The 27,455-nt window shown below is 47.0% G+C and overlaps 1 protein-coding gene across 1 annotated transcript; it reads left to right on the top strand.

The window, feature by feature from the left end:
* Nucleotides 1–439: 439 nt before the first annotated feature.
* On the top strand, nucleotides 440–27,455 carry KLHL35 (kelch like family member 35). The gene is made up of 7 exons (XM_037882234.2): nucleotides 440–649; nucleotides 6,320–7,210; nucleotides 11,461–11,645; nucleotides 13,382–13,500; nucleotides 19,498–19,686; nucleotides 21,966–22,154; nucleotides 23,335–27,455. Exons 2-7 carry the CDS (start codon nucleotides 6,321–6,323, stop codon nucleotides 23,521–23,523), a joined length of 1,761 nt encoding a protein of 586 aa, XP_037738162.1. The 5' UTR covers nucleotides 440–649; nucleotide 6,320; the 3' UTR covers nucleotides 23,524–27,455.

The following is a 27,455-nucleotide window of genomic DNA, read 5'->3' on the forward strand; positions in this document are numbered from 1 at the left end:
TATACAACTTGAATGAGCAGAGCCAAGGGTGGGGGTGCTGGGGTGTGGCCGCACCCCCTGGTTTGAAGTGGTTTCCATCCTATCCAGGGTTTACAGTTTGGGTCAGTGGCTCTCAGCACCCCCACTATAAAAATGGTTCCCATGCCACTGAGCAGAGCTGCCTTCCTCATCCTCAGTTTATAGCTGTTGGAGGCCTTTGCCCTGTGGTCTCGGCTCTCTGGGCATGTTTATTTAACTGCTTAGTGTGGTTTTCAGAGAGACACAGAGACTCTATCAAATGAATGTTCCACCGGGACCCCGGTTTACTCTCCAGATGGCTCCTCTCTCATAAGCTGCCCCCGGTGTAACATTTTTCTGAGCTGTGACTTTTCTTGCCCCTCCCTCCTTTCCTGTCTGCTGATTTCTGACACTGGGACTCCTCCCTGAAGGGCTGCGATTGACAGCTGCAGCGAATGCCCTGCTGCCTGCAAGCCCGTCAGGCAGGAGTGGAGGAACAAAAGCGGATTACTCCCCCTTTCTCCCTGTGTGAGCTTTTGTGCTTTTCCCCAGCAGCCTCAGAAGGGCTGATCTCTCCACCTCTCCTCAATGCCTCCTGCAGCCCTGTGAGGGAGGCAGAGTTGTAGCTTCAGTGGCCCTAGCTGTGGTCCAGGTAAGTACTTGCCTTGCGGATGAGGGACCCCTTCTTCCTGAACAAAAGGGATCTCTGACAGTCAGCCACTTGGGCACCTGCCATGCGGGCTGTGCAGGGAGGGGATGGCAGCAATGACAACTGGCAGAGACCAGTGGCCTCTTTGCCCTGTGATTCATGCACATTAGGTAAAGGGGGTGGACCGGGAGGCGAGAGGTTTGTCTTGATACCCAGGGGTTCTCTTTGTGCTAGCTGTCAGGAGCCCCGCTGAGCCAGGTTAATGTGGAGGGTTGTACACTGACACCACCAGCTTGGAGATCAGGGCTGGGAGGGGCAGGGGTTGTCGGATCCTCAGCCACACACCTGCGCTGTTCGTTGTACAGTGTGATGCCATGCTATACAAAGTCCTGGTGCTCGTGTGTGTCACAGCTCCAAGGCGCGCTCTGTGCAGGTGGCTTTCAGGGTTTTCTTTGTTTAACTCAGAAGAATTACCTCAGTCGAAATCAATTTCATTTTCTTTGAGATGCATAACGAAAGGACTCTTTTCTTAGTGACATTCCGGGGCTCGCTTATGCCTGCGTAACTCAAATGACGGTTCTGTTTTTTCGAGCTCTTAGCATCAAAGCATCTCACAGTCATTCATGGATTTTACTCCCACGATACCCTGTGAGGCAGGGAAGTGCCATTGTCCCAACTCTACAGAAACTGAGTGGTCCAAAGTCACCCGGGGTGCCAGAGATGGGAATTTAACTCAGGTCTCTCAAGTCCCAGTCCAGTCCCCTAAACACTAGATCATCCTTCCTCCCTATATGATACCCTACTGCTGATCTACACTGTTGTAAAAGAAAGTGAAATCAGGCCACTTTGTACCAGTGAGCACAGAATAGTCCAGTGATTATATAGGAAAGGGGAACAAAACTGTCAAGCTTTACAATTTGAATGACCAAAAGCTTCGTAAATGACAGGAGATTTTTTCCATGCTTCACTGACACCTATACTGCAAAATCCATAAGAGAGGTTTCAAAAATGGCCTTGAAAATGAATCTAAAACGAAGGCATCTTTTCCCAAATGGTTAATTTTGTTTTTAAAAAATTGGTGAAAATTATTTTAATATGGGATTTTTTTTTTATTTTTTTGCCAAATTATTTGGATTTTCAGTTAAGACTTTGTTCACTCATTCTTTCAGTTTTCATTTTTTTTCTGTTTTTTCCCCGGTTGCCAATTTTGATTGCTCAGCTTCTGGCCACAATGGAATTATCCAAAAGAATTAAATCCATAAATTCTAAAACACTAAATTATGAACGCTCCGAAATTCTACCCCAAATTCAGCAGGCATCTTTTGTTGGGGGGAAAAAAAAAGATCTGACAATTAAAAGTCACACACAACCATTTTCCTTAATTTTGTTTCCCATCATAGATTTTTAAAATCAGAAGGGGCCAATATGGTCATTGGGTCTGACCTCCTATATAACACAGGCCATAGAACTTAACCAACAACTTGTGGTTCAAGGAAGCTATCTTTTAGAAAGGCACCGTGTGTGTGTTTTGTAATAATATAATCTCCAAGTGATGGAGAATTTAGGCAGTTCTGCCTCGGACCATTTCTGGTCCCAAAGAAGTGAGACTTGAGACAGATCTGAATTCAGATTAAATTGAGTAAATGCTGGATTAAAGACCTGAACCATAATTTAGAAACTGACTATAGTTATTTATTTAGATCACTGCCCTCTCCTCCCCTTAGGCATTGTCTGCACTTAACTTCCTACAGCGACAGAGCTGCACGGCTGTAGCGTGTCAGTGTCGACACTGCCTATGCCAACTGGAGGGATTCTCCTGTTGGTTTAGGTCATCCATCTCCCAAAGAGGTGGTAGCTAGGTTGGTAGAAGAATTCTTCCATCAACCTAGTGCTGTCTTCATGGGGACTTAAGTCAGCTGAACTACACCGCTCAGGGTGTGGATTTTTCATACCCCTGAGTGGTGTAGTTATCCCAAGCTAACTTTCTGGTAGAGACCAGGTCTTAAGCCATAGTTTTCATCATTGTTAGTTTCAACAGTACAATATAATAGTGCGAGAGCTCTTTAGCCCCGTTATCATCCCCTGGGCAACAAACTAATACAACTAGCAAGGAAGGCAGTTTAGTGGTTAGAGCGCGGGACTGTTGCTCCAGAAACCTGGGTTCTATTTCCTGCTCTGCCACATTGGCCTGATGGGTGACCTTGGGAAAGTCGCCTCTTTTCTCAGTGCCTCAGTTTTCCCTTCTGTAAAATGGGGATAATACCAATCTCCTCTGTAAAGGACTTTGAGATCTACAGATGAGAGCTAAATAATAATAGCATGGTGCATCCGGTCACATCTTCCTGTAGTAGCTGATTCCAGCACAGCAAAGAGCTGCTGATGGAGTTACTGCTTAAGCTCAAGTGCTTTTTGGTGCTGAGGTCCCAGGTTTGAGCCCTGTGGGGTCCGTGTGCTGGTGGGTGTGATTTGGTATAAAGCCGCGTAGCAAAGCTAGGCCTGAGCTACGCAGTTAACCCCTGTGGGAAGGTTTGGGCCTGGGGGATTGGTTCTGGCCCATCTCTTAGGCTACATGCTGACAGTCGTCCTTCTGGCTAGTCGAGCCCTGGTTTCAAATGTGGGTGTCTGAATAGGGCATTGAATTCCCATCTTGGACATTTGTATCAGTAATTAGGTGCCCAAATGGCCTTTGAAGTGCAGAGCAGAGCATCCAGCCAGGGGATTTGAGTGCCCTGTTACGGTCCCCATGTTTGGAAACCGGACCTGCAGCACCGAAGAGCCGAATTTAAGGGGCCCTGGGTGGGGAGGGTGGCTAGAGCTGTTGGAGGATAAAGTGGTTTCTGAATCGCCTCGTCAGGGCCAGGTGCTTGGCATTAGCAAATAGTCCGTGGGCTCACGAGAGGGCAAGAAGGTTGGGTTATTCCTAATGCGAGCCAGAACAATGGAAAACCAGAGAGCAGAGCTGCAATTAGCGCTGCTCAGGCTGCGGCTTACGCTTGCCCTGTCAGAAAAGAAGCCATCAAAGGCAATGGGAGGCTAATGAAACATGTAAGAAGAGGATGACAAAAGAGAACAAGCCCTGACTTTGCGCACCCCGGTTACTTCCCTTTAAGGGAAAGGGGGCATTAAACATGATCTCCATCTTTATTGCTCTTACCTGTAAGCCTCTTGCCGTTTGGGTAGGAAGATCTCTCTTAACTGTGGAAGAGTGGGCCTTCTCGGTCCCCTTGCACTGTTGCCTGCAGATACACCAGTTGAGGACCAGTCCTGTGATGTGGGTGCAGCTGCATTGACTTCAGTGGGGCTATGCTGATTTACACCAGTTGAGGATCTGGTCCCACTGGTGTCTTTCACCAATGCCATGTCCGGTCTAGCTTTCCCAGTGGCTTTGTGCCCACAGGTACGTCTGCATTTATGGAAAGAAGAATAAAGGATCGATGGAGGGAAAATGGGAGCTGCCTGGAAAATGGACGATTGTGGGTGGGGGGCTCGGTGTTCTGCGTGTGTGTGAGATGGACAGAAGAGAAGCTGGGCGTGGCTGGACAGCTCCCCATCAAAAATGAGTCTAGGGATCTCAATCCATTTCCTCGTGTTATCCACAAAACCCTACCACCATTGGTACCTCTGTTGCTAATCTCAGCAGACAGGCCAAGAGAAGTGACCATGGAAACGGGATTTCAGGAGGGATGTTAGAAGACATTGAATCTGGTCCATGGTTCCAGATGTATATGTCTTAGAAATTACTGTGAAGGATTTTTTTTTTTAAAAATCTCCCTCTGTAATCCTAGTAGCTCCTCTTTGCTGCATAATGAGCCAAGTTCATCCCCTGGTGTATCTCCACTGAAGGCATGTGGTCATGCCGTGAGCCTAGGCCCTTCTGTATTCCCACCCTACACGCTACTGCCAGAATCTTTCTACAAAATAGGCCTTGTTATGTGTCCTGTGAACGCTAATAACTCAGTGGTTATGAATATCATTGTAAAACACCTATGTTACCATTGTGTGAGGTCATGAATTCTGTCTCTATCATGCTACGAAAACATGTTTAAGGCCAGACACCCTCACCTAGGGAAAGGTGATAAATGGGTGTGTCCTAGACCAAGGAATGTGGGTTACCTCCATTTAAATATTGACAGTAAACAAAGCCATTGAGCTAAACCCGGGGGTGGGGGGGAGGCAGAGAGGGTATCCTGTTCTGAACTCAAGAGCCAGAGAATTAACATGTCCCCTGCACCCCAGAGAGACACAGGAGACTTCAGTGCTTCAGTGAAGGTGCTACCTACGCCAACAGGAGGGGTTGTCCTGCCAGCGTGGATAATCCACCTCCCCCAGATGTGGTAGCTAGGTTGACAGGAGAATTCTCCTGTTGACCTAGCACAGTCTACATCGGGGATTAGGTCGTCTTACCTCCGTTGCTCAGGGGTGTGGATTTTTCACACCCTTGAGCCAACGTAGCTGTACTGACCTCATTCATTGCCTAGTGTAGACTGGGCCAAAAACATCCCTTTGGAGATATCAGGACAGAGATACTCCATCTTTTACTTCACCTGAGAAAACAAAGACACCAATCCATTTGATCTCTGTGATGAGTCCTGACAAGTAAAAGTCTGGCAAGGAGACTGTGAGTGAGAGAAATCATCTTGAATAAAGACTGTATTATGTGAGATTAAATTTGGCTTTTAGATGCGTGTTTTCACTTCTATTTGCTTTTAACCATCTCTACCTTTTGCTCTTTAACTTGGCATCACCTATATTGCTGCAAGGACTCTGGGTGAGCGTTGCCCTGTCAGACACAAGAGTATCTTGTTGATTAAATCTAGGCTCCAGAATGTGTGATGATTTTATTTTACACGTAACCATTTGTTCTCAATACTTCCACTTGGGCAATCACCCAAATCTATTCTTTGCTTCTGTTTGTTTTCACTATAAACATATCTAAGTGCTGTGAGTTGAGAGGAGCAGTGATCTCAGGTGGAACTGGTAAGCTGGGGTGTCTTGCTCCTTTGGGAGCAGCAACTCTGTGAACTCTGTGAGTGTCGAGTGGACCCAGGGGCTGGATGCTCCAGGGAGATGCTCTGAGGGCTCCAGGGTTAGGGTGTGTCTGTCTCTAACTGGTGAGTGACAGCGGGTCCTGTGTAGGCCTAGAGAAGAGTGCTTGTGTTGCCCATGGCTGGTGGAATCAGGGAACTGAACCGGAGCAGGCCAGACAAGATCTCTTCATGCATGTGCCATTGCCTTCTGTTGCATGCTCAGCTGATCTCTGAGCTACAGGTAAGAGATTTCCTTTCCGCACAAGCATAGAGGTCTGTGCTTTGAGAGTAAGACGATCTGAATTTTGACAATGGCTCATTAAAGGACTAAAGCACATGCGCACATCCTGGTGGTTTGGTGGGAGTTAAGCATGTGCTTAAACATAAGTATGTGGCTAAGTGCTTTGCTGAATCAGGGCCTTAATTCCTGCTGTTGCTGTGAAGTTCCTTATGACCATGTGTACAACCAGAAAGTCCTAGGGAACTGAAGGTTTGTTGCAATGTTAGGGTGAGTGCATGCAACAAAATCTTTTAACTTAAGAGCAAGTTTAGCCAATACTTACGAGCTGATGTTCGTTGCCAGTAATTTGACAACTATTTCATTGTGTTCCTTGCTCTTTCCCCTCTGCCCCTGCCCTGAAATCAGGATGCATCAGATGATAAAAGAAGAATCCAGTTACAGAACAAGCAGCCTTGAAAATGCAACTCGAGAGCAGAGCAAAGAAAAGCTGCACATGAAACTCTGCAGTGGGTCCTGCCATGCTGAGCAAATCCTCCGGACTCTGAACTCCTACCGGCAGAGCGGCATCTTCACGGATGTGGTGCTCTTGATTGATGGGCAGGAGTTCCCCTGCCATCGGGCCACCTTGTCAGCCAACAGCACTTACTTCCGGGCCATGTTCGGTGGTAGCCTCAAGGAAGGCCACCAAGATATCATCAACATCCAGAAGATCTCTGCCTCCACCATGAGCCTCCTGCTGGACTATATGTATGGGGGAAACATAGTCATTCAGGAAGACAATGTTGAAGACATCTTAGAGCTATCTGACTTGCTTCAGATCTCCAAGCTCACAGATGCGTGTGTCACCTTCCTTGAAGGCCAGCTTCACCCATGCAACTGCTTGGGCATCCTGAAGTTCGCCGACTCATTCTCCATCGCCTCCCTGGCTGAGAAGAGCAAGAGGTTTATGCTAGAAGGCTTCGTGGAGGTGTCATGTCACGAGGAGTTCCTGGAGCTGAGCGTGAAGGAGCTGGTCAAGTATCTGTCAGATGAGCAGCTGGTAGTCCCCAAGGAGGAAGTGGTCTTCGAAGCGGTGATGCGGTGGGTACGGCATGATGTTGCCACCAGGAAAGGGGCTTTGAAGGATCTCCTCGAGCACGTGCGCCTCCCTCTGCTGGATCCCATGTACTTCCTGGAACAGGTTGAAATGGACGAGCTCATCCAGGACTCCAAGGAGTGCATCCCTTTACTGCACGAAGCACGGAAGTACTATATCCTTGGGAATGAAGTCAGCTCTCTGCGGTCAAGGCCTAGGAGGTAAAAACAGAAACTGTTCCCTAAAGCCTGAGTCACGGATTCCTAGATACTAAGGTCAAAAGGGACCACTGTGATCATCTAGTCTGACCTCCTGTAGAACCCAGCCCAAAATATTTCACCATTAATTACATAGCAGGTGTGACCAGGGTCTCAGTGGGGGCTAGCTGAGGTCACTCAATTAGGGTGAACTGCAAAGAATGGGGCAGACAAACCCCAAAACTGGTGGATAATTCAATACTTAAATTCATCAAGCCAGCATAAAACAGCTTCTTTATTAGCACACTAATTATTCAGAAGTCAATAACACAGTTCCCTTAAAGTACCCAGCTCAGGCCTCCATCCAGGTACCCAAGTCAAATATGATGAAGATTTCTGAAAATCTTATTTCATCACATAAAAGAAAAGGTTCGACCAATCCCAAAGGATCGGACACATTACCTCCCCGGTTACTGAATATTCCACATCTTACCCAAATACACGCTCCCAGCCCATTCTTATTAACTAAACTAAAATTTATTAAAAAAAGAAAAGAGCGAGAGTATGGTTAAAAAATCTATATACGTACAGACATGAGTTTAATTCTTGAGATACATAGCAGAGATGCTGAGCTTTGTCGCTGCAAAGAGTTCTTTTAGAAATAGTTCATAGTCCAATATCATATTCAGGGCAGACCAGTCAGCACTAGGATCCCAAGCTGGTGGTTTAAGCTTTCCCTGATGAAGCATCATGCAGATCTGAGATGAACAGGATCAGGATCCAAAGATCTTTTATACAATTTCAAGCCTTCTTTGACACGTTGCAGTCCCTTAGGGAACAATAGGTAATAAGGATGACTTTGAAGGAGGGTCCATCACCGGTACTTAGCTATACAAATTAACATAAGGCAATTTGCTTGTTCCTCCACCATTCACAGATTATTTGCTGTATATTTCAAAGTGAGGTGAACACAGTGATATCTGGTGTTTACAATTCATTTAAATGCTAGGATGTTCTTTTGATCCCTGAATTATCAGAATACAGCATAAACAGGGACTGTTGATTACATTGTCGATCATTACGCATATATATGTAAATACACAAACATTATGTCCCCACATGTCTTTAAGGGTTGAATATGAATCATGCATCACAGCAGGGAAAGATGATTCTCTTCCCAGCAGTAAAGGAACATCATGCAGCCCAATAGTCTTGGTTCTGAAAAGACTTGTGCATAAGTGTTAACTAGTGGTAGTAGTTTATTTAAAAGTCCCTAAAATTCACATGAGCTATTTGTATGGTTCCTCATGCTAATGCCTTCCTAAATTGCCTTTGCTTAAATTGGAAAGGGCTCAAAAAAAAAAAGAGCTACAAGAATGATTCGAAGTCTCAAAAACATGCCTTTGTGGTGAGACGCTAATGAAGCTCAGTCTGTTTAGTTTATCCAAGAGAAGGCAAACAGGTGACTTGGTCATGGTCTACAGGCACTTTGCTGCTAGACGGGGAAGAGATTTCTGAGAGTAGATGGCTCTTTAATCCAGCAGAAAAAGGATGGATGAGACCCAATGGCTGGAAGCTGAAGTGAGAAAAATCTGAGTGGAAAAAACACGCACACTGTCAACGGTGAGGTTAAATTAACCATTGGCACAAGTTACCACAGGTTGTGGTGGATTCTCCATCACTTGAAGTCTTTAAAGCAAGACTAGATATTTTTTTAACACTAGGCTCTAGCTCAAACAAAAGTTGAAGGCTTAATGTAGAAGTTACGAGGTGAGGTTCTCTGGCCCATTTTATGCAGGAAGTTAGACTATATAATGGTCCCTTCTGATTCCAACAACTGTAACCCGTTGCCAGATACAACTCTTTACTCCTCCCTTGCTTCACCTGTACATCCCGAAAAGCTTTCCAAAGCAGGCTAATGTTGTTATCCCCACTTACCAGAGAAGACGACTTGAGGTTCACGGTCTCGGAATGAGCTGGCCAAAATTTTTGGAATTTTGAAATTTCTATGTAAAAATTGGTCCAAAATTTTGAATTTTGGTGGGAAAAGGGGAACGCTTTTCCCCACCATTTTTTTTTCCAAATTTCCCCTCCCCCCCCCATTTTCCCACTAACTATAGAATGGATCAAAACAATCAGAAGTTAAATAAAACAAAATGTCCATCTTCTGCAATTCCCCCCTTTTGGTTTTCATTAGCTCCAGGCAGTGGGCAGGGTGTGTGCCGGAGCCACTGTTTATGGACAATCCTTTTGTGTTATTTTGAGTGGCTTTTAATTTAAGGGATAGGCACCCAAAGCACAGTGTAGGTGCAAGAAATGTGACTGGGGAATCCCCCGCTTGGTGCTCAGCGTGCTAGGCCACACTGCTTCCCCAGAGCTGCAGCAACGTTATCAGCTCTTCTCTAAAGTTAGGAGCTATTGGAGGAATTGCTGTTTCATGCAGGGTGCCATCAGTCTGTGAAATTTACTGCCGCAAGTCACGTGGATTTAAGTCAAATGGATTTGAAAAGGGGCAGGATCATTTCATGGCCAATGATAGCATTGTAATCATACATGCTGAGTGATGCATAATCAAATCTCATGCCTGAGCGTATCAACTGCTTTCATAGAATCATAGGACTGGAAGGGACCTTGAGAGGTCATCTAGTCCAGTCCCCTGCACTCATGGCAGGCCTAAGTATTATCTAGATCCTCCCTGGCAGGTGTTTGTCCAACCTGCTCTTAAAAATCTCCAATGATGGAGATTCCACAAACTCCCGGGGAATTTATGCCAGTGTTTAGCCACCCTGACAGTTAGGAAGTTTTTCCTAATGTCCAACCTAAACTTCCCTTGCTGCAATTTAAGCCCATTGCTTCTTGTCCTATCCTCAGAGGTTAAGGAGAACAATTATTCTCCCATCTCCTTGTAACAACCTTTTATGTACTTGAAAACTGTTATCATGTCCCCTCTCAGTCTTCTCTTCTCAGGACTAAACAAATCTAATTGTTTCAATCTTCCCTCATAGGTCATGTTTTCTAGACCTTTAATAATTTTTGTTGCTCCTCTCTGGCCTTTCTTCAATTTGTCCACATCTTTCCTGAAATGTGACATTCTGAACTAGATGCAATACTCCATTTGAGGCCTAATCAGCACGGAGTAGAGCAGAAGAATTACTACTTGTGTTTTGCTTAAAACACTCCTGCTAATACAGCCCAGAATTAGATGTTTGCTTTTTTTGCAACAGTGTTACACTGTTGACTCATATCTGCAGTACTCAGTCATTTCCCTTTTTGTATGTGTATAACTGATTTGTTCCTTCCTAAGTGGAGTACTTTGCATTTGATCTTATTGAATTTCATCATACTTACTTCAGACCATTTCTCCAGATCATTCTGAATTTTAATCCTATCATCCAAAGCATTTGCAACCTCTCCCAGCGTGGCATTGTCCATAGGGGTCAGGAGGGAGTCCCGCTATCTGTTGCATTGCACAGCTTGACTGGGGCATTTAGTTTGTTCTGTTTTTCACTGAAGCAGCGAGTATGGGCCACCGATGGGCAAGGGTCTGGTCTGGAATGGCAGACCTTGTGTTCAGTCTTGAGAGTTTGGACGGAATGCTGGTGCAGCGTGTTCTGACACTTGTCCACGGGAATCAGCCTGGAGGTAGGGAACTGAACTCTCAAGTCCTGAGCTAGCACCCCAACCACCCTTCCCCCCTCTCGTCTGGCAGTGAGTTTGCCAGGGGCCAGCTGCCAAGAAAGCTCTGTTTCCCATGGTCACTGGTCTTGCTCCTGAGGCTGGCAGCTTTCTTGGTCATGAGGAACATAACTGTCAGGAGAGAGAATGATCACAGAGTGGGGACTTCCGGTAGCTGGGCCGATCCTGTGGAGAGTTTCAAAGGTCACTTTTAACTTTGACTCTATTTAACAGAAGCTGGACAATGCCTTTGAACTGCACAAACCCATAATAAAGACAACTCCTTCCCCAAAGTGCTTACAATCTAAATAGCAAAGACGGACAAAGGATGGGAGGGGGAACTGAGTGACAGAGAGGTGAAGTGAGGTGCCCAGAAAGTCAGTTGCAGAGTTGGGAATAGAACCCAGATCTCCTGACTCTCAATCCAGTGCCATATCCACTAGATAACGCTGCCTATCCCAATGAGACTCCTCGTGGTAATAGGTATCATAGTGCTTTCTACCAGACAGTATGGTATGAGGCTAAAGCTTGGAGCATGATGACAGAACAGAAAGTTGGGACTGTCGCTTTAATATTTACCCATGTGTTTCTCATTCTAGGTTCATGGAATTAGCAGAGGTCATAGTAGTTGTAGGTGGCTGTGATAAGAAAGGCCTCTTGAAGCTCCCCTTCACTGATATGTACCACCCGAAGAGCAGGCAGTGGACAGCACTCTCTAGCGTGCCAGGGTACACCAAATCGGAGTTTGCAGCCTGCACCCTAAAGAATGACGTGTATATATCAGGTGAGAAACCCACCCAACAGCCCTGCAGCTACACCTCCAAGCATTTCTGAGAGAAACGACCAATTCAGGCTCTGTGATGCTTTCCTCTCCAGCTGCAGAGTCACCCGGGTCTGTTTTACGTGTGCGCCTAGGACCTGTTGCAAAGTATGTTATGCAGTATGTGTGTTTCTGCTCTTGTCACACTGTAGTGGTTAGCAGTGTTCCTTGTACTTATAGTTGGAAGTGTAAGCGGCCGAGAATTCATTCCCAATATATCTCCTTGGCCATAGATTCACAGATGTTAAGGCCAGATGGACCTTTGTGATCATCTAGTCTGATGATCCTTTTAACACAGGCCACAGAACTTGCCCAAAATAATTCCTAGGGCAGAGCTTTTAGAAAAACACCCAATCTTGGTTTATAAATTGTCAGCGATGGAGAATCCAGCATGACTCTTGGTAAATTGTTCCAGTGGTTAATTATTCTCACTGTTAAAAACTTACATCTTTTTTCCAGTCTGAATTTGTCTAGCTTCAGTTTCCAGCCATTGGACGATGTTATACTTTTCTCTGCTAGACTGAAGAGCCCATTATTAAATATTTGTTCCCCATGTAGATGCTTAGACCGTTACCTCTTAATCTACTCTTTGTTAAGATAAACAGATTGAGCTCCTTGAGTCTCACTATAAGGCATTTTTTCTAATCCTTTAATCATTCTCATGGCTCTTCTATGAACCCTCTCCCATTTATCAACACCCTTCTTGAATTGTGGGCACCGGACCTGGACACAGGATTCCAGCAGTGGTCGCACCAGTGCCAAATACAGAGGTAAAATAACCCCTCTGCTCCTACTCGAGATTCCCCTGTTTATGCATCCCAAGATCACATTAGCTCTTCACCACCGTGTTACTGCTAATGCTGTGTTTGGCTCCCCACATCCAGCAACGTTATTCTTCCACACATCCATCGTTGCCATTCTGGCTGTAGTAACCTGAGAAGATCAGGGCAAACCTGCGCCTACCATGACACACAGACTTCTTTGACCACCCAAGAGCACACCTGTGGTTGAGGCACCTGTTGTGGGCTTATTTGCCCTGCCCAGATTTCTCTGCAATGTCGATGTGGCATGAAGAATGGTCTGCAGCTGGCAACAGAAACCAGTCTGTTATAACTGACCTGACCCTGTGGGTACCTGGCTTTGATTTACTACCATGCTCATGGGTCCTTCTGAACTGATTTTTGAATGGACCTGGGTCAACTTGCCAGCCAGCCTCCTCTCCTGAGGCCAACGAGAGGACCATGTGGCTGTGGTGTGGCCAAAGACCGACAACGTCTCCCATCGCTTGTGACTGCTTTTGGACCAGATTGGATGGTGGTCAGAGGGCTCTGCGCTTCGCTGAGGAGGCTGCCACAAATTGGGTTGGCAAGGTCTGCCCCCGATAAGAAGAACGACCACAGTGTGTGTCACACTGGGAGGTCACATTCCGCTGATTATCCACTGAACCCCCCAAATCTTTTTTGGAGTCACTGCTTCTCAGGATAGTCCCCCATCCTGTAAGGATGGCCGACATTCTTTGAGACTTTTCTTTCTCCTCCTTCTCCACCTTCTGCCTCTACAAGCGAGATCCCTATGTCAAGCACTACATCAGTGTGTGGTGGTATTATTTGTCATCTACACTAAGCTGTCTCAGAGCCCCCAGTTCTGAGGTGGTGGTGGTGGCTCTCCCCTTGATGGTGTGGGGCCTCTCTGTCTTCCAGGAGGGCACATCAACAGCAGCGATGTTTGGGTGCTGAGCTCCCAGCTGAATGTCTGGATCAAAGTTGCCTGTCTGCACAAGGGCAGATGGAGGCACAAAATGGCGACTCTTCAGGGCAAGGTACGTACTTCATTTCCCTCAGTCTGCAGTTTGAAGTTATAGACTATCGACCAAACCTATTAACTGAGGCTCCGGCATAGATGCCAACTTCTGCTGGCGCCAGCGGGTGCTTGATCCCCTTTGCCCCCAGCCCCACCCCTGCCCTGCCCCCATTCCAACCCCTTCCCCAAAGTCTCTGCCCCTATTTGACTCCTTCCTCAAATCTCTGCCCCAGCCCCGCCTCTTCCCTGCCGCATTCCCGCTCCTCTCCCTCCCTCCCTCCCCCCAAAACAGCTGTTTTGCGGCGGCATGCACTGGGAGGTAGGCAGAGGAGTGGGGACGTGGCACGCTCAGGGGAGGAGGCGGAGGTGAGGCAGGGGGGCGGGGAGCTTGGCTGCCAGTGGGTGCAGAGAACCCACTAATTTTTCCCTGTGGGTGCTCCAGCCCCAGAGTGCCCATGAAGTCGATGCCTATGGGCTTCGGCACTCATTCCTCCTCCCATGGTAACAGCAGATAATATAGGAACATGTGACAGATCCCATAGGAACAGGTCCCATCGGAAGAAGATCTAAAGGAATACAGGAGAGCAGGCAGCATAGGCACCGACTCCATGAATGCTCTGGGGCCGGAGCACCCATGGGAAAAAGAAAGTAGGTGCTCAGCACCCCTGGCGGCCCTGCTGATCAGCTCCTCCCCCTCCCCCAAGAGCCTCCCGCCTGCTGTGGATCAGCTGTTCAGCGGCATGCAGGAGGCGCTGGGGGTGAGGGTGGGGCACGCTCGGGGGAGGGGGCAGAATGGGGCAGGAAAAGGCGGAGCAGGGGCGGGAAGAGGTGGGGCCTTGGGGGAAGGGGTGGAGTGGGGATTGAGACCCCCGGGGAAATGAGGAAGCTGGCGCCTGTGTCTGGCAGTCTTTCAAGGAGACCATTTTAAAGACGGGGGAGGGGAAGACAGGAAGAATAAGATGATGACAATACGGCTCCAAGAGGAGCGCTTCAGTTACCAGAGAGTCAACACAAAGTACAGTAGTAACGTGGACAAATTGCTAAGGAGGAGTACAAAAGAAAAGCATGAACATTTAGGGACAGAATCGGACAGGCGAAAGTACACTGAGAGATTCACCTAGAAAGGGACATAAAAGGAAATAAGAAGTAGTTACTTAAAGCTTCCGTCTTCACTAATAAGGTTAATGGTGACCAGATACTCCACACAATTAACATTGACAACCGGGGGAAGGAACTCAAGCCAAATAGGAAAGAACAGTTTAACAAATATTTAGATAAATGAATGTATTCAAGTTGACAGGGCCTGATGAAATTCATTCTCGGGTGATTCAGGAACCGGCTAAAGCAATCGTGTAACCATTAGCAATTATCTTTGAGAATTCATGGAGGCCGGGTGAGGTCCCAGCGGATTGGAGAAGGACAAACATGGAAGGTATCTTTAAAAGGGGGAACAAAGAGGGACCAAAGGAATTATAGACGAGTCATCCTAACAGAGACACCTAGAAAGGCACTGGAACGAATTATTAAACAATCAATTTGTAAGCACCTAGAGGATAATAGGGTTATAAGAAATGGCCAGCATGGATTTCTCAAGAATAAATCATGCCAAACCAACCTAATTTCCTTCTTTGACAGAGTTAGTGGTCTAGCGGATAGGGGGGACGCAGTAAAATATACGAATGGCCATGCTGAGTCAGATCAGTGGCCAATGCCAGGTGCCCCAGAGGGAATGAATCATCAAGAGATCGATCCCTTGTTGCCCATTCCTAGCTTCTGACAGTTGGAGGTTTAGGGACGCCTGGAACATGAGGTTGTCTCTCTGATCCTCTTGGCTAATAGCTGTTGATGGACCTGTCTTCCAGTAGATGTGATAGCTTGATTTTTGTAAGGCTTTTGACATAGTGCCACATGCTGGTTTCATAAACCAACTACAAAATGTGATTGAGATGAAATTACTATAAGGTGGGTGCACAACTGGTTGAAAGACCGTACTCAGAGTAGTTACTAATGGCTCACTGTCAAACTGAGAGGGGTATCTACTGGGGTCCTGCAGGGCTCAGTCTTGGGTCCAGTACTAGTCAATATTTTCATGAATGACTTGGATAATGGAGTCGGGGAGAGTATGCTTACAGAGTTTGTAGGTGACACCAAGCCAGCAGGGGTCGCAAGCGCTTTGGAGGACAGGATTAGAATTTAAAATGACCTTGACAAACTGGAGAATTGGTCTGAAATCAACAAGATGAAATTCAATAAAGATGCATGTAAAGTACTTCACTTAAGAAGGACAAATCAAATGCACCACTACAAAATGGGTGATAACTGGTTAGGTAGCGACAGAGCTGAAAAGGATCTGGGCATTATAGTGAATCGCAAAATAAATGAGAGTGAACAATGTGATGCAGTTGCAAAAAAGGCTAATCTCATTCTGGGGTGTATTAACAGGAGTTTCGGATGTAAGACATGGGAAGTAATTATCCCACTCTACTTGGCACTGGTGAGGCCTCAGTTGGAGTGTCTAATTCTTGGTGCCACACTTTGGGAAAGATATGGATAAATTGGGGAGTTCAGAGGAGAACAATAAAAATGATAAAAAGTTTGGAAAACCTGTTCTATGAGGAAAGGTTTAAAAAAAAAAAGGGCATGTTTAGTCTTGAGAAAGGAAGACCAAGGGGGGAACCTGATAAATCTTCAACCATGCTAAGGGCTGTTATAAATAGGATGGGTTTCAGAGTAACAGCCGTGTTAGTCTGTATTCGTAAAAAGAAAAGGAGTACTTGTGGCACCTTAGAGACTAACCAGTTTATTTGAGCATGAGCTTTCGTGAGCTACAGCTCACTTCATCGGATGCATAGCATATCGTGGAAACTGCAGAAGACATTATATACACACAGAGACCATGAAACAAAACATTTGAAGTTTTTTTGCTTTAAGATAGCGACCCACATGTCTGTGATTGCGTGACCAGAGAGATTGAAGTGTTCTCCGACTGGTTTATGAATGTTATAATTCTTAACATCTGATTTGTGTCCATTTATTCTTTTACGTAGAGACTGTCCAGTTTGACCAATGTACATGGCAGAGGGGCATTGCTGGCACATGATGGCATATATCACATTGGTGGATGTGCAGGTGAACGAGCCTCTGATAGTGTGGCTGATGTTGTTAGGCCCTGTGATGGTGTCCCCTGAATAGATATGTGGGCACAGTTGGCAACGGGCTTTGTTGCAAGGATAGGTTCCTGGGTTAGTGGTTCTCTTGTGTGGTATGTGGTTGTTGGTGAGTATTCGCTTCAGGTTGGGGGGCTGTCTGTAGGCAAGGACTGGCCTTTCTCCCAAGATTTGTGAGAGTGTTGGGTCATCCTTCAGGATAGGTTGTAGATCCTTAATAATGCGTTGGAGGGGTTTTAGTTGGGGGCTGAAGGTGACGGCTAGTGGCGTTCTGTTATTTTCTTTGTTAGGCCTGTCCTGTAGTAGGTGACTTCTGGGAACTCTTCTGGCTCTATCAATCTGTTTCTTCACTTCCGCAGGTGGGTATTGTAGTTGTAAGAATGCTTGATAGAGATCTTGTAGGTGTTTGTCTCTGTCTGAGGGGTTGGAGCAAATGCGGTTGTATCGCAGAGCTTGGCTGTAGACGATGGATCGTGTGGTGTGGTCAGGGTGAAAGCTGGAGGCATGTAGGTAGGAATAGCGGTCAGTAGGTTTCCGGTATAGGGTGGTGTTGATGTGACCATCGTTTATTAGCACTGTAGTGTCCAGGAAGTGGATCTCTTGTGTGGACTGGACCAGGCTGAGGTTGATGGTGGGATGGAAATTGTTGAAATCATGGTGGAATTCCTCAAGGGCTTCTTTTCCATGCGTCCAGATGATGAAGATGTCATCAATATAGCGCAAGTAAAGTAGGGGCGTTAGGGGACGAGAGCTGAGGAAGCGTTGTTCTAAATCAGCCATAAAAATGTTGGCATACTGTGGGGCCATGCGGGTACCCATAGCAGTGCCGCTGATCTGAAGGTATACATTGTCCCCCCTCTGCCATGTACATTGGTCAAACTGGACAGTCTCTACGTAAAAGAATAAATGGACACAAATCAGATGTTAAGAATTATAACATTCATAAACCAGTCGGAGAACACTTCAATCTCTCTGGTCACGCAATCACAGACATGAGGGTCGCTATCTTAAAGCAAAAAAACTTCAAATCCAGACTCCAGCGAGAAACTGCTGAATTGGAATTCATTTGCAAATTGGATACTATTAATTTGGGCTTGAATAGAGACTGGGAGTGGCTAAGTCATTATGCAAGGTAGCCTATCTCCCCTTGTTTTTTTCCTACAAACCCCCCCAAGACGTTCTGGTTAAACTTGGATTTATGCTGGAAATGGCCCACCTTGATTGCTGTGCACATTGTAAGATGAGCTATTGCCAGCAGGAGAGTGAGTTTGTGTGTGTGGTTTTTGGAGGGGGGTGTGTGGGGGGGGGTGAGAAAACCTGGATTAGTGCTGGAAATGACCCACCTTGATTATCATGCGCATTATAAAGAGAGGTTTCAAAGAGGGATGGGCTATTACCAGCAGGAGAGTGAGTTTGTATGTGTGGGGGGGGGGAAGGGTGAGAAAACCTGGATTTGTGCTGGAAATGGCCCTACTTGATGATCACTTTAGATAAGCTGTTACCAGCAGGAGAGTGGGGTGGGAGGAAGTTTTGTTTCATGGTCTCTGTGTGTATATAATGTCTTCTGCAGTTTCCACGATATGCTATGCATCCGATGAAGTGAGCTGTAGCTCACGAAAGCTCATGCTCAAATAAACTGGTTAGTCTCTAAGGTGCCACAAGTACTCCTTTTCTTTTTTCTAACTATGTGGGTAGTTAAACTCTGGATTAGGCTTCTAAGGGAGGCTGTGAAATCCACATCTTTGGAGGTGTTTAAGAACAGGTTGGACAAACACCTGTCAGGGATGGTCTAGGTTTACTTGGGTCTGCCTCAGTGCAAGGGGCTGGACTAGGTGACCTCTCAAGATCCCTTCCAGCCCTACGTTTCTCTGATTCTTTGTGATAGCAGCAGTCACTTCTGTCTCTGCGAGAATACAACTGGGCTGTACGAATCATTCACTCCTGGCTATTTTGATATAGGAGTAATTTTGCTTTGATCGAAGCCAATGACAAAAATCTCTGTGTTTGATCAGGCGCCTAGTGTTGCTGAAATGGCCTACTATAAAATCTGATACTTGTGACAATAAAATATATAATTGAAGGGTACAGAGCTTGGTGGTTAGAAAGCTGGACTCGATCTTTGTGTGCAAAACATGCAGCCCAGAGGTTTTAAAATGGGGCATCCTGTTGCTTACCTTGTGGAGTTCAAGGTGTGGGTTTTTTCTCTGTCTTGGTGCCCCTCAGTCACACAGTAACAGGGCAGGCCACCTCCTGTGTGTCCCCTTGTGGCCAGAGATGATGCTGAAGCACCTTGCCTCAGTTTCCCCTCTTCTTCAGAGCTCCAGATATAAATTCTTCTCCAGCTCATCAATGCCCCTCCTGGGAGCTGGATTTATTAAATTAACAAAAATTCCAAATCAAAGTGCTCAAAGCCCCATCCAGTCCTTGCTCCCAGTCTTCCCACTCAGGGGGGTCCCTTTGCCTTAAAGACTGAGGATTCTCTGCTGGAACCTGCTTATACCCAGCAGCTGTTGTACTCCGTTTTGATCTCCCTGAGCAACTCCCTTTCCAGGAAGCTTCTTGCTGCCCTTTATAGGGCAATCCCCTAATCCTTGCCCAAGTGTGCCTCAGAAGTAACTAGCATTGGGTGATCCCAGGCCTCTATGGGCAAGCCGCTCTGTTATACACACCTTCCTGTTAATAGTTCACTCTGCATTCTAACCGTTTGTCTCTTTTCCATGCCCCAAGGCAGCTTTTGCACATGCCCCTGTGGGATTGTTATGCCCAGTACCAGGTGTCAGATTCTGTATCCCGGTGCCCCTCTCTCCCAGTATGATTTCTGCCGACTGACTCTGCTCCTTCCACGGCAGATCTACGCAGTGGGGGGGTTTGACGGCTTTTACCGCCTGGCCAGCGTGGAATGCTACGATACATTCTCCAACAGCTGGTCGGCCGTCACCCCTTTGCTGGAAGCGGTGAGCTCGGCAGCTGTGGTCCCCTGTCTGAACAAGCTCTACGTGATTGGGGGTGATGTGGATGACAGCGCAAACACAGACAAGGTACCGTGGTGCCAGGGCACGGCGAGGATAAAGGGAACACTCAGCGAGTTTGCTTTGGTTGAGACGTCTTGTAAAGAAGGAGCCCGAGGGTGTGATTCCTTTTTTTTCAGGTGCTTCCTCAATGCCCTCTTCTCCAGCTGTAATTTTGCCTGGGTACTTTGCCTGACCCGTTTGTGGTTGTAGAAGGGGAGAGCTGACTAGTGGTTAGAGCAGAGGACTGGATGTCAAGTCTCCTGGGTTTCATTCCTTGCCTATTGTGTGACCTTGGGCAAATCACTCACTTTTTGTTCATCAGTTTCCCTATCTGTAACAAGGCAATAATATTGACTATGCCTACCTCATTATTATTAATATTGTTGTTTGGATTGCAGTAGTGCCTAGGACCCCTAGTCATGGACCAAGACCCCATTGTGCCAGGTGCTGTACAAATACCGAAATGACAGTCCCTGCCCCCTCCACCCCCCCCGAAACATTTACAATACAGGTTACGCCTTATGGGGGGCTATCTCACAGGCTGGCTCTTTAAGGGGAGTTGGAACCAGCCTCACCTGTTGCTGATGAGCCGTTTCCCAGCTGAGACTCATCCAGTCATTATCGAAGCCTGCAAGTGGCTAAGCTGGAAAGGAGAGCTTCAGAAGGGAAGTGGGCTTCTGTGGCAGGCCCTGGAGCTGGGGGGAGATGTGCAAGGGGAGAGACCGCTGGGCCCCTGCAGAAGACCCCTGGGTGAGGGGGAAGACTAGTTTTATATGGGGATCTGAGGTTGAACTGTTGGATTGTGTCTGAAGAATAAACTGTGCCCTGAAGGATGCAGTTGCCTGTGGTGTTAGTCCTCTTGGGGCAGGGGCAGGCCAGGCTCGGGCTCAGGGACTGTTTAATTGCAGTGTAGATGTTTTGGCTCAGGCTGCGCCCCGGTCTGTAGGACCCTGTGAGGTTGGAGGGTCCCAGAGCTCGGGCTGCAGCCCAAGCCCCTGTACATTGCAATTAAACAGCCCAAGCCCTGCGACCCCGAGGCAGCTGGCACAGGCCAGCTGTGGGTGTCTAATTGCAGGATAGACCTACCCTCAGTGGCAGACAGCAGCCTATGGGCATGTTCAGAGTGTTTCAGATGATCACACGGCTTATTCCTTGCGGATTATCTGACTGGGGAAGGCCTCCACGCACCAGATATGCTGCTACAGGACTCGCTAGTTAATAGTCATCATTATATTAATAAGAAATACTCAGCACTTTTTATCTTCAGTTCACTTCACAGACATGGAACTAGCCAGAGGCGCACACGCCCCTGTGGGAGGCAGGCATTATCCCAATTTTACAGACTGGGGAATTGCGAGGCAGAGGCCTATGTTTTCAAACATCCACTGGCTTTGGGTATTTTATTTTTCAGGGGGCCAACTTGACACTTACAGGCCTGATTTGTTTTCCAAAGGTGCTGAGGGCTCACAGCTCCCCTTGAATTCTTTTGGAGGTGCAGATGCTCTGTACTTCTGAAAATCGGGCCCCCTAAGGCATCTGGTTGGGCCCCCAAAAATTAGTGGATACTTCTGAAAAAGCTGAAGTCTAAGGGCCACATTTTTAAAGGTATGTAGGCACTTAAGTCCCATTGGTTTCATTGGGAGTTAGGCACCTCAATACCTTTACAAATCTGGGCCTAAGTGACTTGCCTGAAGTCACACAGTGAATCAGTGTAAGAGTCAAGAACAGAAACCAGGTGTCCTAACTTCCAAGTCCTGTTGTCTGTTCACAGGACCATGCTCCTTCTCCCATTCATTCATTTTATGATAGATGCACAGCAATGTGTTGGCTCAAAGGGACTGTGCCATCGACGTGCGTTGGGCTCAAAGGCATAGGTGCTGACTCGGTGAGTGCTTCGGGCCTGAAGCATCCAGAATAAAAAAATGGTGGCTTCTCAGCACCCACCAGCCACAGCTGTTTGGCAGCACCGCTGATCAGCTGATAGGCGGTGACCCCAAACAGCTGTTTGGCGGCTCAGGGAGGAGCTTGGGGGAGGGTGGAGACCAGTGAGAGGGAATTTGGGAGAAGGCAGGAAGAGCAAGGGCAAGGCCTTGGGGGAAGGGGCAGAGTGGAGGCGGGAAAGGAGGAGCAAAGGAGGGGTCTTGGGGGGAGGGGACGGGGTGTCAGGGCGGAGCAGGGGTGGAGCACCCTTGGGAAAAGTAAAAGTTGGTGCCTATGGTGTTAGGTTTTAGTTACTGGGATTTTGCCTGAGCAGGGACACCATGAGAGTCTGTTTTTCAAAGCTGATTTCCTGTTTCTCCTCCCAGGTCCAGTGCTATAATCCTGAGGAGAACAAATGGACATTCCTGTCTCCTACTCCCTTCTATCAGAGGTGCATTAATGCTGTCTCCTTGGACAACATGATTTACGTTGTGGGTGGACTCCTGAGTAAAATCTTCAGCTACGATCCCAGGAAAGACACCTGGAGAGAAGTGGCCACGCTCCCAGGACCTCTGGTAAGGAGAAATCTCATTCTCTAGAGCAGGGGTCGGCAACCTTTGGCACGCGGCCCATCAGGGAAATCTGCTGACGGGCTGGGACGGTTTGTTTACTTTGCAGCGTCTGCAGATTCGGCCGATCACAGCCCCCACTGGCCACGGTTCGTCGTTCCAGGCCAACGGGAGCTGCGGGAAGAGAGTGGTCCGGCCTGAGCGGCTTTCCCTGATGGGCGGCGTGCCAAAGGTTGCCAATCCCTGCTCTAGAATATCCTCTGTGCACATTAGAATCTTTGCAGAAGTTTAAAGGCAAGGTGCTAAGAGCTCTGACCCTTATCCAGTAAAAGCACTTAAGTACATGCTTAAATCCCAGCATGTAAATAGTCGCTGCTCCACCCCAGAGCTGGCTGAAATTTTCTGGCAATGTATATTTTTTTTAATGAAAAATGGCTTTTTCATCTAAAATGAAAATTTTCATTTTGGTAAACATTTTCTGATTTTCAAATGGCAGAGAGGGAAACTGAATTTTGTTTTTGGTATAACTATGTAGGTTGCAGTAAAAAAAAATTGGTTTTTGAAAAGACAAAAATTCAGATTTTCTTTTTCATTTAGGAAAAAAGAAAAACCTGAAAATTTTTCATTTAATTAAAAAAAAAAGTCAGATTTCTTATTGTTGAAAATGCGGTAAGAAATTTAAAAAATATGTATTTCTATTCAAACAAACCAAAACCCTGTTGACTTTTTTCAACCAGCTCTACTCAGCAGCTTGCATGATTAAGCCTGAAGTGCAGTGAATTTCACGCGGAGGTGACGGACTGCCTTGTTGTGCCTCTTGTGAGCATCCACTAGTCCTGAGAAGCACAGTATAGAACAGAAAAGATCACATCACTCGGTTCAGGCAGGATCTCCCTTGTTTGCTCTCTAGATGTCTATAAAAATCCACAAGCATTGCCCAGAAACAGCCCTCCTGACACCCAGGGGCTCACAACATCCAGGCCCCAGACCTCTTGTCTTCTGCTTACCGTTCTTTCCCTCCCTGCTAGATGCATGATCTCGCAGATACACAGGTCCAAGCGGAGTCCGTTGAGACTAGAGCATGATCCGCACTTCGTTCCTTATTAAACCTCCCCTTTGAACCCTGTTGTACAAAGCTGGAAGAGGTACCCTCACCTCTCCATCCTTTCCTCCCCTCTGCCCGCAGGAGAGCTGTGGGGTGACGGTGTGCGGTGGGAAGATCTACATCCTGGGTGGCCGGGATGAGAATGGGGAAGGCACGGACAAAGCTTTCACCTTTGACCCAGCGACGGGGAATGTGGCTCAGCAACCCCCGCTGCAACGCTGCACCAGTTACCACGGCTGCGTTACCGTTCTCCAACGTGTGAGCAGATGACCCTGTCGCTTCCTTCCCCTCCCCGGGAAGAATCCCCCTGGAGAAGGCAGTTACCCTCAGTGCCAAAAAATGACCCTCTGTCCTGTTCATTATTGTTATGTGCCAGTCTGTGTGGAAGAGCAACGTCAGGTGACCAATGCAGGCAGGAAGGAAGGTGGGGGTCAGGGGAGTCACGACTGCAAATATTAAGTAATTGCTTTCATTGTTTTGGTGGAGACGAATGCTGCTTTGTGCTGGGGGAGGAGGGATGTGGGCAGTACGTAACGTACGGGGCAGGGAATACTGCGCTAAGACCGTGCCCTCCAGTAGGTCTCAAGTAAAGCTCGTCAGCAATTTTCTGACAAAACATTTTTTTTTTCTTTTTTTTGGTCAGAACTGAAACTGTTGGCAAAATGGCACCTGATTCGACAGACTCTGAAAACTTTTGGTTTAAAAAAAGGAAAGTTCCAGTTGTTCAAGACTAAGAGAATTTTTGCTTGTAAATTTTAGTCAATGTACACCCACACACACGGAAAAAAGGTCGCATTCTGCACAAAACCCTTTGAAATTATAGAAACAGTTAAAATGACCTGAACTGATTTTATTTTATTTTTATTATTATTATTTTTCAATTTGTGGAAATTTTTCGGATTTTTTGCCTTTTTTTAATCCCAATTTGGGATGGGGGAAAACATTTCAAAATGTCAAAACTTCTCAAGTGTCTGAAAGGTATCTGATTCTATTTAATGACCTTTAATCAGCTCAGCCCTACCAGGTATCTGCTTAAGACAAGAAAGGTTTCATCATAGATTCCAGTTCCCCAGTTCATTACAACCTGAGGCCTTGATCCTGCAGAAATGTCTGTACATGCATCCCAGTGGGAAGGTTAAGATTCTGTCATGGGTATTTTTAGTAAAAGTCAGGGACAGGTCATGGACAATAAACAAAAATTCACGGAAGCCCGTGACCTATCCCTGATTTTTCCTAAAAGCACCTGGACGAGATGGGGAACAAACAGAGTGCTGCTGGGGCTTGCAGCTACTCTGCCTCGCTGCGTCTGTGGCAGGGGCTGACCCACAAGGGCTGATCCAACTCCGGCTGCTGCTCTGGCGGGCCAGGGACCGCTGCTTAGCAGTTCTGGCAGCCCCTGGGGCTGACCACCGGCCCACTGTTCCAGTTGCCCCGGAATCCATGACCTCCATGATGGAATTGTATCCTTACCCCTTGGTCAAGGTGTGTTATGTCTCCCTCTCTTCCCAATCTACAGAGGGTATGAGTGCATTACAGTCCCGGATAGCAAGCCTGGCTCTTAGCTCAAGCTGTAGAGATTTGTCCTTTTAGCTGTGGAGGGCTTTGGTTCCATTCCTTGAGCCAGCCAAGAGAGCAGCCATCATGCATGCAGAGTTTACACGCTGACATTCGGTCCCATTGACTTTGGGTGTCTGGGCCTGACTTTAGACTAGATACCTCAGGCAGAATTCTCAGCTGGACCCCTGAAAAAACCTTCTACTAAAAAAAAAAAGTGTAAATCTTTTGTTCCAGCTCTGGGTTGAGCCAACCTGTTGGACATGGTTGTTCTCCCCTGGGGTCCCCGCCCCGCTCATGCCTTAGGTTGCCTGGTGCTGCGCTCCCCCCCATGGGAGGAGCGGTGTGAAGAACCGAAACACGGCAGGTGGTGGAACACAGCTTGGCTTAGATGTAGGTTGAGCTGGCAATTAGAAAAAAGGTCTTTTCACTTGTAAACTTAGGAGACTTGATGAACAGCTCCTGAGAGACAATAATCACGGAGCCCCAGGATGCCTCTTCTTCAGAGAAGAACTACACTTTCAGGTCATGTCCTTAACCCACTGCTGGAATGGTTGGTTTCTGATTGGCCCATCAAGGGGACAGCATTGTCCAATGAGGTTAGGACTTACAGTGGCTCCCAAACTCTGTGCTGGGCCTCTGACTTGTGCCTCTTAGAAACTCCAAGGTACCTGGTGTCACATGACCTAAACCCACTTCCAGCATCCCCCTGATTGAGTTTGAAGGCCCCTATGTAAGGAGGCCATAAATGGACCACATAATTGTTCAGAGGTAGGTTCCCTTTAATAGTGACAGGCAACTGGATCACAGTTTTCAGCTGTTTGTAATATTGGGCTGGAAATCTTGTGGGCATAGGATCTTTAGTGAGTTTCTCTAGCTTCTCACTCCAGAGCTAGAAGCTTGAAAACCTTCTTTTTTTTAACATTTCAGAACCTCAGAGACCATCTATGTATTGAAGGCTCAGGGGGTACTTATTGTTCCTGAACCATCTCTTCTGTCCCTACCCTTCAAATCCCCAAAAGCTCAGTGTCTTCAAAAACAATGTAACTTGGGATGAGATAAAATATTTGAAGAGTCTTTAACCATTCCTGCCCCCTCACAATGATGATTAAAATCCTTCTGCAGACCTTTATTTGTTTTAATTTGACAAAGTTGATGTTTATTCCTTAGGCGCTGTGTGAGAAATATCTGACTTGCTCCAGTGCTAGGTAAATACTAAGTCATGTCAGTGCCCTTACAAGATTTACTGTGATACACTAAAATGGGCCCATAGGCTTTTTCTAGCTCTGGAAAGGACTCCTTTGCTCTGCTCTGCTCCCCCCACACCCTCAAACTTTCCATTTGTGCTGAACATCAAGGAAAAAGGCACAATCTCATTATTCCCATTAGTCGTCATCCTACCAAGGAGAGACTCTGCAGCTTCATTTCACCAGCTTGGAACTGAGTGGTCTCGTTTGCCCTCCAATAGCAGGTAGGTGGAAATGGGCTTGTTAATTTTTGGTACTATTTGCCCTTTCCTTCCCATTCTTGTGGTGCCCTCACCTGCACAATTACTTCTGTGGTCTCCAGTGACTATGAAGCCTGAAGACAGCTTTTAAAGTGGAGGAATGTGTTGCTGGGCTGGCAAGGTAGAGGTTAAGTCCCCTGGTTCTGTACAGAACAGGTACAGCATGGGCAGTGGCAGGGCAAGCTTCCTCTCCAATGTTGTGGTTGATTTGTATCACAGTAGCACCTAGAGTCTTAAGATCAGGGCGCTATTGTGCTAAGTGCTGTATAATATAGGAAGAGACAGTTCTTGTCCCAAAGAGCTTCCAAACATTCTCCCCATTTTACTGATGAGAAACTGAGGCACAGAGTAAGTGACTTGCCCAGGATCACACAGGGAAACTGTGGCAGAGATGTGGGAATTGAACCCTCTTCTCCTGTAGCCTAACCTGGCATCTCAACCATCAGGCCAGCCTTCCTTTTATATTGTGGCTGAACCAGGAACTGTGCCTTGGAGGGCACCTCGTGGGAGTAAGAGTGTAGTTTGTTCTACATGCTCGTTCAGCGCTGCCTGCTGGCATCCCCAACGAGGCAGGTGATGTAAACGCCTATGAACCAGGCCTGAGATTGCTAATCCGCTTCACACAGGTCATAGCAGGAAGACAAAGCTCAATGATCCCAAGACCTTTGAAGGGAGGAGAGGTGGTGGATGACTTGCTTCCAGATGACTGCAGACTGTGAAAAGCAGTTTCTTTGCCCACAAAGTTAGTGCCAGGGTGGGTGTGTTGGCGTTTTGATTAAAACGAAGGCTGGACAGTGCCAGAAGGTCTAAAACCCTGTCCCTGATGAGTGTACTTGAATTCCATGTCCTTGCATTTTACCGTAGCCCTAATTTTCTCTCCCCTACCCAGCTGAGTGATTGATTAAATTTAGAGGCACTGCTTGCTTCTGTGCTAGTCTTTGTTCCTTGAGCCTGTTTTGTCACTGCCAAAAAGAGAGGTATTTTTACAGCAGGTTGACTCATGCATGCTATCCTAGTGGAGACAAGGCTCGGTAGTTTTTACCACCAGGTAGCTAGGGTAAAGTCAGCCTCGGATGGGGGTACAGTGCTGACCTTGCCTAGCCTGAATGAGCTAGCTCTGATCGTCCGCTGCTCACAGAGG

This window comes from Chelonia mydas, chromosome 1 (assembly GCF_015237465.2).
Source record: "Chelonia mydas isolate rCheMyd1 chromosome 1, rCheMyd1.pri.v2, whole genome shotgun sequence".
Classification (NCBI taxonomy): domain Eukaryota; kingdom Metazoa; phylum Chordata; order Testudines; family Cheloniidae; genus Chelonia; species Chelonia mydas.